Source organism: Periophthalmus magnuspinnatus, chromosome 17, assembly GCF_009829125.3.
Source record: "Periophthalmus magnuspinnatus isolate fPerMag1 chromosome 17, fPerMag1.2.pri, whole genome shotgun sequence".
Lineage (NCBI taxonomy): Eukaryota > Metazoa > Chordata > Actinopteri > Gobiiformes > Gobiidae > Periophthalmus > Periophthalmus magnuspinnatus.
The window spans coordinates 692,444-706,365 of NC_047142.1; the positions used below are offsets into that span (position 1 = coordinate 692,444).

Genomic DNA, 13,922 nt, shown 5'->3' on the forward strand with positions numbered 1-13,922 from the left:
ATGAAGCTCGAAGAGGCCAATTTAGAGCAGAGTTATGACCGCGAGTATCATAGCAACCAAAGAGCCAATCAGGAGCGAGGCTGTTGAAGGTAACGCCCCTTAATAATAATAATAATAATAATAATAATAATAATAATAATAATGCATTTTATTTATAAGCGCCTTTCAAAACACCCAAGGAAACTGAACAGGATAAAAATTAGATAAAAACATGTCCACTCACACCACTGGTTTAACAGGGAGCGGGCGCTTAGCAACGCTGTCAATCAAACCTGTTGCTAACGCTAACAGGAGCGACCTCGGGGAAAGAAGGACCTGATTTGTCTGTTATTAATGTTCAGATCTTGATTTACAGACACAATAGTGAAATAAAAACCCCAGGATCATGTAGAGGGTTAATACGAACATTTAAGACCAGAATGAGTCTGAAGCAGCAGAGACAGAGAGAGGACACAGTTTATAAAAAAAACAACTAAATAAAACAAAAACAAAAAAAATCAAAATAATTAAAAAACAAACAAAAAACCCTCAAAATAACAAAAAAATAAAGAAAATAAACAAATAAAACCCTCAAAATAACAACCCCCCCCTAAAAAAAACTCCAAATAACAAAAACATTAAGAAAATAAACAAAAAAACTAAAACTAAACTAAAAAAAAAACTAAATAAAGATAACAAACAAAAGCCCCTCTAAACAAAACAAAACACAAAAAAAAAAATCAAAATAACTAAAAAAAAGCACATGTAGAGGGTTAATACGAACATTTAAGACCAAAATGACGAGTCTGACAGCAGCAGTTCCAGACTTGATGGATCCAGAAGCGCGCCCTTGATCACTTCCTGTTTGGAACGCGGTGCTAGCATGTTAGCCGTGTCCATTTATATATATACAGCCCCCGCTCTCCGTCCGCTGTGTCTGTTTGAAGCTTTGAGTGAAGAGATGCGTTTAACATGGCCGGGAGTGATGACACGGATCGGACGAGACAGAAAAATGGACTCGTGTGTGTGTGTGTGTGTGTGTGTGTGTGTGTGTGTGTCCGTGTGTGTGTGTGTTCGTGTCCGTGTGTGTGTTTATGTGTGTATCCGTGTGTGTGTGCCCCCCCCCTCCCGTGTGCTCTCCATGGGGTTGTCCTCTGCTGTATTCTTCTGCCAAATACATCACAAAAAAACACGCGACGCAGCTCTTTTCAAGGTTTGCTCTATTTACAGCCCGTTCGGACACATTTACATGCTATTACCATACGCATCTGCTCCTGTGCGCCGCCCGGCACAGGTGTGAGGGGCCGGCGTGGGAGTCATCAGGAGGAAAAAGACATGAAATATTAAAAAATGTTTGCACTAGAAGCAGATCCTCTACGGCAGACGGTAAAACGCCCCGTCTTTGCATCTTTAGATTTAAAAACATTCTCTTTCCTCATCAGTAAAGACTCTGTAGGCGACTTTGATTCTATTGAACAAAACGGCGTAAAAACAGATACGTGACAGCATTAATGTTCCAGACGCTCAGTCCTGTGTCACGGTTCAACATCAGAACGAGAGAAAGGACCAAGAGCCTGTGCATCAAAGACGACGATAAAATGGGGAGAGGAAACGCCAAGGCAAGTTAAAGGTCAGACCGAGCCCGTTCATGGCAAAAAATGCAGGTTTTTCAAGATGTTTTTTGCAATAAAACCTCTGTAAATAAATGCAAGGAATTATTTTGGACTATTTTGTGTTTTTTTCTATTGAATATGTGCGTTTATATGTATAGGTAAGTTTGTAAAATTGTGTAGTTTTGTTGTAAATTGTCAAAAAATGTATAAGTAATTGAAAGAAATATAAGTTTAATGCTGTGTTATGGAACTTTCAGGTAGCAGACTCTCCACTAGACAAAACAACAGCCATAAACTCCACAGAACTTTGGAATTCCTGGTAATATATTGTCCATAGAAAAAGAAAAATATTAAATCTGTCAACTGCGCAAAACTTTTAACTGCGGCAACTTTTGGTCCAGTGACAGATTTTATTACTTTTGTCATAATCATCACTAAATCCACTTTTTTGCTCAAATACGAAGCTGTTACTCTGTATATTTTGAGTCAATATTTATCATATGCATGTTTTCTTTGCACAACTGAAACATTTTTGGTGAATTTTTGGCTAAATGATCAGATTTAAGCCATAAAATGTTGAATTAATAACTTGTCTGACTCGTTACAGATGCAAAATAACGACTAAAGTGTTTAAAGTGTCTCATTCTGCTGTTAATTTATTGCTGCTCATGATTTTTAACACTATTGTAGATTCAGAATAGTTTTTATGGTTTAAATCTCTTGGGTTTTTGCGTCAGTGGCATAAATTAGCTTCAATATTATCGTTTATATCATATATTTACTTATATATCGAACTTCAGAAACCAGGTCTAATTATGATTCATGATTCTTTGTGTTCTTTTCCTCTGCTCCTCTTACACTACACAAACGCACAAACACACAAACGCACAAACACACACTCTGCTCAAGGTCACAACAGCCAAATTTGTATTTTTAAGATGATTTCAGTCCTGGTTTAGTCTCTCAACATTCTGATAAACACTTTTGATAAACACTTTTTTCTGCATTTGTGACGATCTTTTTTTTTTTTAATCAGTTTTTGTTCCATTTGAACTTAAAGGAGTTACTCTGGTGTCTCTGTTTGAACTGATCTAACATTTAAATATAAACGTGCAGATAAACTATAATAAAAAAATAAAAAAACAAAAAACACAATATTCTGGAGAACTTTTATGTATCAATAGTTTTGCAAAAGAATCAATTCTTTCTAAAACTGATCCACCCATAACTATTACGGTTTAACATAAATATTTATCTGTCAGTTTCCTGTTACAGACGTTTCAGGACCAATCAGATCACAGAATATTTAGATTTGAATTATTGTCATGGCAACAGGTCCATTTGTCGTTCTGACCTTGTGGAAAGGCCGAAAACCACGAACTGTTCATATAAATGGACGTAGCTAACCTGCTAGCACCGCGTTCCAAACAGGAAGTGATCATGTGCGCACTTCCTGCTCCATCGACTCTGGCTCCAATTCACTTTCTATTGAAAAACTGTGTCCTCTCTCCATATCTGCTGCTGTCAGACTCATAATTTGAGTTATTTTGATTATTTTTTTGTTTTGTTATTTTGACGTGTTTTATTTGTTTTTGTTTTTTCAGGGGCTTTTGTTTGTTATTTTTATTTTTTTGTTTGTTATTTTGAGGGTTTTTTTTTGTTTATTTTCTTTATTTTATTTTATTTTTTTACTTATGAGTTTTTATTTGGGTTTTTTTTTAGTTATTTTGGGGGTTATTTTTTCATTCATTTTCTTTATTTTTTTTTAGTTATTTTGAGTTTTGTTTTTTATTTTTTTTATTTTGAGCTGTTTTTTGTTGTCCTCTCTCTGTCTCTGTCCTTCAGACTCATTCTGGTCTTAAATGTTCGTATTAACCCTCTACATGATCCTGGGGTTTTTATTTCACTATTGTGTCTGTAAATCAAGATCTGAACATTAATAACAGACAAATCAGGTCCTTCTTTCCCCGAGGTCGCTCCTGTTAGCGTTAGCAACAGGTTTGATTGACAACAAACCAGCAGCGCGTGCAGGAAGGGGCGTTACCTTCCACAGCCTCGCTCCTGATTGGCTCTTTGGTTGCTATGACACTCCTAATATGGATTTCAGCTCCAGATTAGCCGCTATAACTGCTAGCCAAACACTTAGCCGACGTCTTTATACACTGACCTGGACCAAAACAAACTGAAATGGATGTTTTTGTTTCTTTTTACAGATTCAGACTCTAAGTACATGTTCACGATACATTACGTCACGGCGGCGGCGCTCGCACACACGCCGGAGTGAGTCATCCTGAGCAGCACATAAAATATTAAAGGGCTGAAGATGGAGATGTCCGTGTGGCGCGATTGGCTGGGGACGTGCCATGATCCGCGGCGGGGCGATGGGCTGCGGTAATGGGGCGTCCACTGGCCCGCCCTCTCATTACTCCCACGTCCTCGCCGCTCCCAGTCACCCTTGTTTTTATCCCAGCGAGCAAATGACCTTCACGCCTGATTGCCTTTCTGGGAGTCTTCTTTCTCTCTTTCGAAATGTACCTCCCAAACAACTTCCAACTTGCTAACCAATTCTGATTTCACGAGGATTTCACGGGCGAGCGGAGGCCGATGTCCTCGTGTCAGACATAATGGGTCCACTTTCCTTTCATGCAAATTGATCGGGAAAGTGAGAAGCTAGCAGCACATGCACGAGAGCTAGCAAAACAAGACAAAATCTATACCGTCTGAGGATACACCTGCGCGGAGGCGACTTACCACAATTATGAAGGTTACGGGTCCGATGAAACTCCAGATGAAGTGGTTATCAACCCTCAGCCAGCATCTAGAGATTGGAGAAGAGAAAAAACGGGGATATACTTGAGTTCATTAATCATCTCATTGCCAAAATAAACTCGTGCGTCATCGATCAAAGGCTAGCAGGACGGAACGCGCTACTGAAGAACGATGGAGGCTCCGCTGACCACAGAAGAGCGCGGCCGAGCGGGGGTTGGCCCGGTGCCATGGGAAGCTCCAAGTTAGTGGTTATTGGTGGGATGACTTCACGGTCTGCAAATGTGGACAAATGTGGATGACCGTGGCGAGCGAAACCGTACATCACGGGCAGGACGCACGAACGAGGCCCCGGAACTTCAACTCGGAACGTTTAGTGAGCCGTATTTTATCAGCTGCAAAGTTGATGGAATTATAGCCACGTCTACATATAATTAAAACGACAGTATTGTACGTTTTTCCCACGCTTTGAACCCCACGGCCTACACAACGGTGCGGATAATTTATAGGTTTGTACTGGCTAACGGCCATCGGGGGCGCTGTCTAGAAGTAAACGCAAGAAATTAGTCAATGTAAAAAGACGACAACAGCTTCAGAGGAAATACAAGCAGATAGTTTGTGTTTGTGCGGTTTTATTTTCTAAACGTGCAGATGAAAAAAAGTCTTAAATTAAAAAAAAACAAAAAACTATTTTCTCTTTTCTGTGTAATTTTCTCAAGTGGCTTATATTTGTCCAAAATTTATTTTCTTTTCAATTTTAGCTGGTGCGCCTTATATTCAGGTGCGCTCAATGGTCCGAAATGTACGGTAGTTTAGCTCAGTTTTATCAAAAAAACAAAAAAAACAACTTAAAATAACACACACAAAAAACAAGCAAACAAAAAAACTCAAAATAACTAAAGGAAAAAAGATTATAATAAGAATAACTTAAAAAAAAAAAAATACGGTAGTTTAGCTCACAGTTTTATCAAAAAAACAAAAAATAAACCAAAAAAAAACAAACAAAAAACTAAATAATAATAAAAAAATAAAAAAACTCAAAATAACAAAAAAAAAAAAGATTATAATAAAAATAACTTTAAAAAAAAAGTACGGTAGTTTAGTTGGTGGTTTGAATTCTGCTCTCGACATTAAAAAAAAGAAAAAAAAAACATTGGTTGGTCCAGCTCCCACAGATGAATGCTGTCGTTGTGTCCTTGGGCAAGACACTTAACCCGCTTTGAGTCTTGAAGGTGGAAAACGTGGCTATTTACCACTGAACAGAAGTGAAACAAAGTCACAGTAACTTCTTTTTAGTGTTTGTTTTCCACTTTTAGTTAATTTAGCCCTGATTTTACATTTTCATTTAGACTAAAAATTGTGTTTATGTTTCAATTTTACTGAACATCTTGGGTGAATTAAATACTAAACGATTCCAAACATGTGATATTTTGGTTCTAAACTATCACATTTTTATCGTGCGGCTTTAGTAAGAAGCAAAACATTCAAATATAAAAAATATATTCAATAATTCCAGCGCGGTTTGGGATTAATGGAAACGTTAACGATTATCAAAATAACTGACGACGCACAAGAAGAACAACGATAGAACGGAGCTCGCTGACTCCCATCGAAAAGTGAAAGTAGCATTAGCCCCGTGCTAAAGCTAAAGCTAGTTTGTTTGCTAAAGCGGGGGAAGAAGTACTCCATTCTCCAAAAAAATACTCAAATAAAAGTAAAAGTATCTCATGAAAAAATCTACTTATGTAAAAAGTATTGAAGCATCTGTTTAAAAAACTACTTAAAGAGTAAAAAATACAAGTATTTCAGGCAGATTTTCAGATCTACAAAGTGATTTTGATGAAGACTAATGCTGGATTTTGCTCAAAAGAAACAACTGAATCAATCATTTTTCCAGCTGGTTTTATTTGTTTTGTTTTATTTTTGTTTTGCTCAAATTCTGAACTTAAAAAACACACGGCTCAGACTTTTCAACAGGCTTCACGCTGCAAATATCCGAATACGCTACTGAAACGATATCTCACGCTACAAAACCAAAGGCCTAAAATTAAGCAACGAGACTTAAAAAAAGGGTTGGACTTAAACCCCATAAACCAGGGACTGCAGTGGTACAAATCACACGGCCCGCTGCTCCGAGAACTGCAGAAACTTCTTTAACTGACAAGGCCAGCAATTATCCACATGCAAAGACTACAGAACCCAGCGGGCCAGAGACGCTCGCCGCTGTAGTCATTAATGTTGTGGTTTTGCACACGGCCCACTCTTCTTCTCACAGTGACATGGAGAGCGTTTGTCCAGGAGCCGCGGCGCTTACGCTTTTTCCGATCCCATTACATCCACACGTGCACGGACAGAGAGAACGCCGCTGTCAGAAGATCAATATCCCGCCCACTGTTGCAATATTGACACCGGCCTTGGTCAAAAGCGTGGACTGTATATGTAAACGGACACAGCTAACGTGCTAGCCGCCACGTCGCAAAGAGGAAGTGAGCACGAGCGCGATTCTGGCTCCATCAACAGTGTTTGTGTTAACCCTCTACATGATCCTGGGGTTTTAATTTTGAGGTTTGTTTTTTTTTTTGTTTTTTTTTTTTGGTAATTTTGATGTTTTTTTGTTTTTGTTTTTTTTAGTTATTTTGAGTATATTTTTTTTTTTTTTTTTTTTTGATTTTTTGGTTGTTTTTTTTTGTCCTCTCTCTGTCTCTGTCCTTCAGACTCATTCTGGTCTTAAATGTTCGTATTAACCCTCTACATGATCCTGGGGTTTTTATTTCACTATTGTGTCTGTAAATCAAGATCTGAACATTAAAAACAGACAAATCAGGTCCTTCTTTCTTTCGTTGCTCTGATAATCGCGCTCAACTCGGGTCCAAATGAGCCGCTATAACTGCTGCGTTTGATGAGTTTTATTTGACTGGAGATAAATCTGACAGACTTCAGTACAATTGAGTTACACATTTGTCTGTATTTTGACTAAACAAATGAGTTTATTTCTCTCTTTCTTTTTGGCACGGATCAAATTGATGAAAAATAGAAACACCTGAGACTTTTCTGGGTTGGGTTTTGCATAAATCTGCTGGGACAGAGGACACAGGGCTCAAAACTGGGACCGTCCCGGGTCAATACGTAAAAATAGTTTGAGTAGTTCACGTTGAACATCATAGACTGTAAAGTGGAGCTGCCCTGTGGTTTAATGCCCCCAGATGTCAAACTCTGGAAGTGACCTCAGATCTACGCCCACAAGAATAAATAGAACCGACACCAACACAGCGGCACTCGCTCCAACACTGAAACATGACTCACAAAAACCCCCTTTAGATATGAAACACCTTCTGGGTTGCTTTTGAAGACGGCTCTTTCACTTTCAACTTCAGCGACGATGTTAAAACGCATTCTTGTGGCCGTCTCGTTCAACTCCCTGACCGCCGAGGAGCTGAGATCTTTAAAAAGTCGTGACAGAGCCAGGCCCTGACCACAGACTGAAAGAGTCTGACGTCACCGCAGCTTCAGCTCCAAATGAAGCTCGTCCAGGCTCGAGCGGCGAATCTGGAGCAGAGTTTCATATTTGGAATTCTGACCACGAGTGTCATGGCAACGAAAGAGCCAATCAGGAGCGAGGCTGTTGAAGGTAACGTCTCTTCCCGCCCACACTGCTGGTTTAACAGGGAGCGGGCGCTTAGCAACGCTGTCAATCAAACAGGAGCGACCTCGGGGAAAGAAGGACCTGATTTGTCTGTTATTAATGTTCATATCTTGATTTACAGACACAATAGTGAAATAAAAACCCCAGGATCATGTAGAGGGTTAATACGAACATTTAAGACCAGAATGAGTCTGAAGCAGCAGAGACACAGAAAGGGCACAGTTTTAAAAAAACAAAAAATAAACTAAAAAAACAACCCTCAAAATAACTAAAAAAAAGCAAAAAAAAAACACAAAAAAAAAACTCAAAATAATAATGTCTTACACTTGTAATGCGCTTGTCAAAGCCTCTCAAAGCTCCACACTAGACTCATTATTCATTCATTTTCACACTTTCATTTTCACACTTGGTGATGGTAAACTACTATTGTAGCCACAGCTGCCCTGGGGCAGACTGACGGAAGCGAGGCTGCCAATCTGCACCATCAGCCCCTCCGACCACCACCATCATTCACACACACACCACTTGGTCCGAGCGGGACTCGATCCTCTGACCTTCGGGTTGGGACCAACACTCAACCACTGAGCCGCTGTCACTAATAACTAAAAATAAAATAAAAATAAAATAAACTCAAAATAACTAAAAAAAAATGAACCCCAGGATCATGTAGAGGAGCAGGAAGTGCACACGATCACTTCCTGTTTAGAACACGGCGGCGGCAGGTTAGCGACGTCCACTTATATAAACAGACTGTGGCCAGAACAAGATTTATGGAGGTAATCGCTGCGCACTAAAATAAATGTAACCTGCCTGGTTATAGTTAAAAATATTGTTTTATTTCACGTTTTACATAAGTGTTTTTATTTTATAAGTGTTTTTATTTTATAAGTGTTTTTATTATGAACATGCAGACAGTTGCACAGAGCTCAGCCTTTCGTCTCACGTTTGGTTGAAAAAGAAAGAAACGTATGAAAGTCGAAATACAATGTCTTTAAAAATGACAAATGTTGAAGTTTATGTTCTAATATGATTAAAACTCCTGTTTAGAGGCGAAAGAACCACTGAAGACGCACTTTTAATTTGATTGAGTTAATCGTCCTGTCGCGCTCTCGTGTTCTCAGACTGTATTCAGACTTTTGGGCGTGTTAGCTCATCGTTTTAGATTCTTTGCACATTTTGAGTTCATTTTGTAAAGAAATGTTTTGCTAATCCATTTCATTGATTGTGTGAGAAGGATCATTCATGGTGATATGTAACGTGCCATTAAAGCTGCAGTTTGGATCATTTTACACTGAAAAGAGTCGCTAAACGTGACTCTGGGTTAAAGTCGAAAGTATTTGAAGATAAAATTGTCATTATAATTTATCTAAATGAAGTAAAACCAGCAAAGCTGTGATTTTTTTTTGTTATTTAAAACGATGTATTTCATTTGTTTTATCTTAAATCCTGTTACAAACTGAGAAGATACAGAAATGTTTATGTATTTAATTGTAAAAATGTGTTTTCATGAATAAGTGAACACTTTGGCAAAATGTGATCAAATTACATTTAATGGGATTTACTATTAAAATCATATTTTAACTATAGGAGACATTTATTGGGAAAGTAATGATGTTCCCTACTTAAATATATTTAGTTATCTCCGATTTGAGAAGATAAATTTATGTTGTACCTTTTATAGGAACTTTATGTGAATCTAATGAACTTCCACACGTGAGAATCAGATTATAAAACATGTTTTGCAAATACAGGTCTGTTTTTTTGATGCACAGTCCTGATGTTCGAGGTTGATGAGGTCCATGAGGTCCTTTGGCCTCCTACCTCCTCATACGACGGATCCTCTGCTTTGATTATTTAGGCCCATATGTGTAATTGTATTACACTGTTTCATACTTTTACTTTTACTACGATCACCGTGTCCATTGTTCTTCATCTCAGCTCCATTGAACATAGAGGCGACGCGTACATGCCCTGAAGTGGGTTACATAAATAACCGGATCATTTAAAGAGGCACTATGTAACTTTTCAGAGGGTCCATGGAGATTGTTTTGCTTTTCCTGGAATGTTCAACAATATAAACTAGTCTACCAGGTCAGATCTGTGGAGAGGCTGCCCAAATCACAGTAAGAATCATTTTTTTCAAGCTATTTTTAACAGTAAATACAAGTGTAATTCAATAAATGCAAGATAAAAATGTTCAATACCAAACTGTGAACATTCCAGAAAAGTTACACACTGTGTCTTTAAATTCACCACGACTACTACTTACAAAAAAATAATCAGAAACGCAACAGCCGTAGATAATCTTAATGTTGAAAATTGTAATTTGTCTCATAAATCAGCACAAATGCGAGTGGAGCTGACAGTCAGATCCTGATGCTAATGTTCCATAGTAAATTTGAATAAATACGTCTAATCCTTCCACCGCCAAAATCATCAAACAGAATTATCGCCGTTTGCCTCCAAGAAATAAATGGCAAAAAAGCTGAAGATTGATCTGTGAATGAGTACAGTTTCTCAACATGTCACAAACGCACTTATACGGCGCTTACATGTCCAACAAATCCTCCAAAAACAACATCGCCCACGTCATTATACAGTTGTCCCTCACGAAAACGCGGTTCACCTTTTGCGGCGTCGCTGTTTCGTGGATTTTTTCCAGCGTATGATCCATAAAAACGCACACACCGTCGGGCTGAACGCTACGGTGACAAAAACCCAAAATCAAAAACGTCAGAAGTCGCCATGTTGTGACATCTCTGCTTTTTTGTTCACTGCAGCGTCCTCTCCTCCTATTGGTCCACGTCCTGAGTGAGTGACAGGTGGATTCAACCAATCACAGTGAAGAATGAGCTTTTATCAACTGCACGTGGCTTTAGTTATTTTAAAGACTGAAATAAACATGAACTGTCATAAGATTGAAATCGTAAAACAGTGGTGCCTCACTCGCCTGTTTCGCGGATTTTTTAAGTGTAATTTTGCGTTTGAACGTGCGCCGTGTCCTGCGTCCTGATTGGCTAAGGGACGGTAAACCACTGTATGTTTGTGATTTGTTTTCTCCCCGACAAAACCCACAATGTCGATGAAACGTTCTGCACCGACAAAGACGCCTACGAAGGTTTGAACTTTGAGAGAGTTTAAAAAAATTAAGATGATACTTCGTGGATTTCGTTTTATTGTGGATTATTTTTGGAACATAATCCCCCGATAAACCAGGGACCAGTGGATTTAAGAGTTTACTAAAAATCTAACCAACTTTTTTCTGTTTTAAGTGGTATGTTTTAGAGATTTTCCAACTTCAACTCACTCAAAGCTCTTTATATCAACAAACTACTCACACATTCACACACACAGACACTGGGGCGAGGAGGTTAAGTGTCTTGCCCAAGGACACAACAACAGCATTGATCTGTGGGAGCTGGAATCGCACCACCAACCTGTGAATAGCTTGGACTCGAGCCGCACGTGTTTCCATCACTGTTACCAAGCAACTATGATCTGAACGAGCGCCAAAACATGTCGAGATGACGCCGTAGTTATGATTAGAAAAATAAAAATAAATGAAAATGCTTTTATTTTGTTAAATGAAGGTTTGAACTGGTGGGAAAACAGGGAGGAGAGGTTCAGTTTTAGAACTCGCAGATACTTTCTGAAGTTTTTCTTGCCACTTAACTGATGTAAAACTGAAAAATATTTATCAAAGTCATAAAAGTAAACGTGAAAACCTGTCAAACGCATTTTAAAGGTTCAATATTACGCAAAATTGAGCTTTAAATCATGTTCTAACGCCGTTACCTCCTCAAAAACAGACCTGGAGTTGTGTTTTGCTTCATTCACACATGCGCAAAAAGCTCTGTTCCACCTAGTGATGTCATCAAGTGATAGTTTTCAAGTTAACGACTACGTTTTACCTTTAGTTCAGTCGAGATAAGTGACAACTCCAGAGCTGAAATGATCCAAAAGATTCTATAAATGAAGGTGTGTGGAGTTTAAAAACACAGTGGAGCACTTCCTGTATCGCCACATGATGACATCACAAGGTGGAACAGAGTGTTTTCAGTTTGAGAAAAGAACTCAGCTTAAATTTGCAGGGTTTTTTGTGTTTAAACGTGTGAATGAAACAAAAAAAAAAACACAACTCCAGGTCTGTTTTTTGACGAGAAAACATTTGAAATCTGAAAATATCGTAATATTGTCCGTTAAACATTCACTAAATCTTCTTTTGGACACTCGCTCCTCGTGTTTCTATCCCCACGCCGCCCCTCTCCACTCACGCCCGCTGTGTGCCGTAGCTCCGGTAGTCGATGGCGGCGGAGATCCCCACCACGGCGGCCGGGAAGAGGTAGCCGGAGATGTAGTAGTACTTTCTTCTGGAGAACTCGCTCTCGAATACTTCCACCAGCATGAGGTACAGCTGCACCCCCTCCAGGCACATCCACGCGAACGCCGCCAGGAAACAGAAGTGGAGGAGGCCGGCGATGATGGAGCACACCAGCTGACAGGAAGAAACACGCACAAAGGTGAGAGCGGCTTTCAAATGGGAACGATTTATGGAAAAACTCGACTTATTCCGCCCAAAGACCTGATATTGATGATCTTAATGTGTTTGGTGAATAGGCTAAACTGCAGCTGTTTTACCTTTTGTGTCGCACGAGAAGTGACTCATTTTGGCGTTGGTTGAGATTCTTTAAAAAAACGCCATGAGCAAAAAAAAAAAAAAAAAACTGAAATTGAAAGTTCAGAATGAAGCTGATTCACACTCAAAGCACAGAATGTTCTTTTGAATGAGACACAACTCAGAATTTCAATTTGAATTTTTTGTATTGATGGAAAAATTGGAGGTGATTGGCCTTTTCGCTCATGACTCGGTGCAATTTCAGTTTGTATTTTTGAAAATTAATGTATTTTAATAGTTTGATTAGGCTGCGTTTGTGTGACATCACAACGTTATGAAATTACCACGTGGTTCATGATGAATGTGTCTATAAAGTAACGACATGAAAGATTAAAGAGGAAGTATTTTACTTTTATGGGGTATTAAAGAGGAGGTATTTACTTCTGTGGGGTATTAAAGAGGAAGTATTTTACTTTTATGGGGTATTAAAGAGGAGGTATTTACTTCTATGGGGTATTAAAGAGGAGGTATTTACTTCTGTGGGGTATTAGAGGAGGTATTTACTTCTGTGGGGTATTAAAGAGGAGGTATTTACTTCTGTGGGGTATTAAAGAGGAGGTATTTACTTCTGTGGGGTATTAAAGAGGAGGTATTTACTTCTGTGGGGTATTAAAGAGGAGGTATTTACTTCTGTGGGGTATTAAAGAGGAGGTATTTACTTCTGTGGGGTATTAAAGAGGAGGTATTTACTTCTGTGGGGTATTAAAGAGGAGGTATTTACTTCTCTGGGGTATTAAAGAGGTGGTATTTACTTCTCTGGGGTATTAAAGAGGAGGTATTTACTTCTGTGGGGTATTAAAGAGGAGGTATTTACTCCTGTGGGGTATTAAAGAGGAGGTATTTACTTCTGTGGGGTATTAAAGAGGAGGTATTTACTTCTGTGGGGTATTAAAGAGGAGGTATTTACTTCTGTGGGGTATTAAAGAGGAGGTATTTACTTCTCTGGGGTATTAAAGAGGTGGTATTTACTTCTGTGGGGTATTAAAGAGGAGGTATTTACTTCTGTGGGGTATTAAAGAGGAGGTATTTACTTCTGTGGGGTATTAAAGAGGAGGTATTTACTTCTGTGGGGTATTAAAGAGGAGGTATTTACTTCTCTGGGGTATTAAAGAGGTGGTATTTACTTCTCTGGGGTATTAAAGAGGAGGTATTTACTTCTGTGGGGTATTAAAGAGGAGGTATTTACTTCTCTGGGGTATTAAAGAGGAGGTATTTACTTCTGTGGGGTATTAAAGAGGAGGTATTT

General features: G+C 38.8%; 1 protein-coding gene across 4 annotated transcripts in view; it reads right to left on the reverse strand.

Annotated features, from left to right (window-relative positions):
* Positions 1-13,922, reverse strand: part of LOC117385051 (adhesion G protein-coupled receptor L2-like) — a 222,171-nt gene that overhangs the window by 25,914 nt on the left and 182,335 nt on the right. For all 4 annotated transcript variants that reach the window (XM_033982292.2, XM_055228534.1, XM_055228535.1 and 1 more), the window contains 2 exons: positions 12,276-12,496; positions 4,344-4,410 (listed from right to left, as the gene is read on the reverse strand). In XM_033982292.2, the coding sequence (XP_033838183.1) occupies positions 4,344-4,410; positions 12,276-12,496 (288 nt within the window). The remainder of the gene's footprint in view (positions 1-4,343; positions 4,411-12,275; positions 12,497-13,922) is intronic.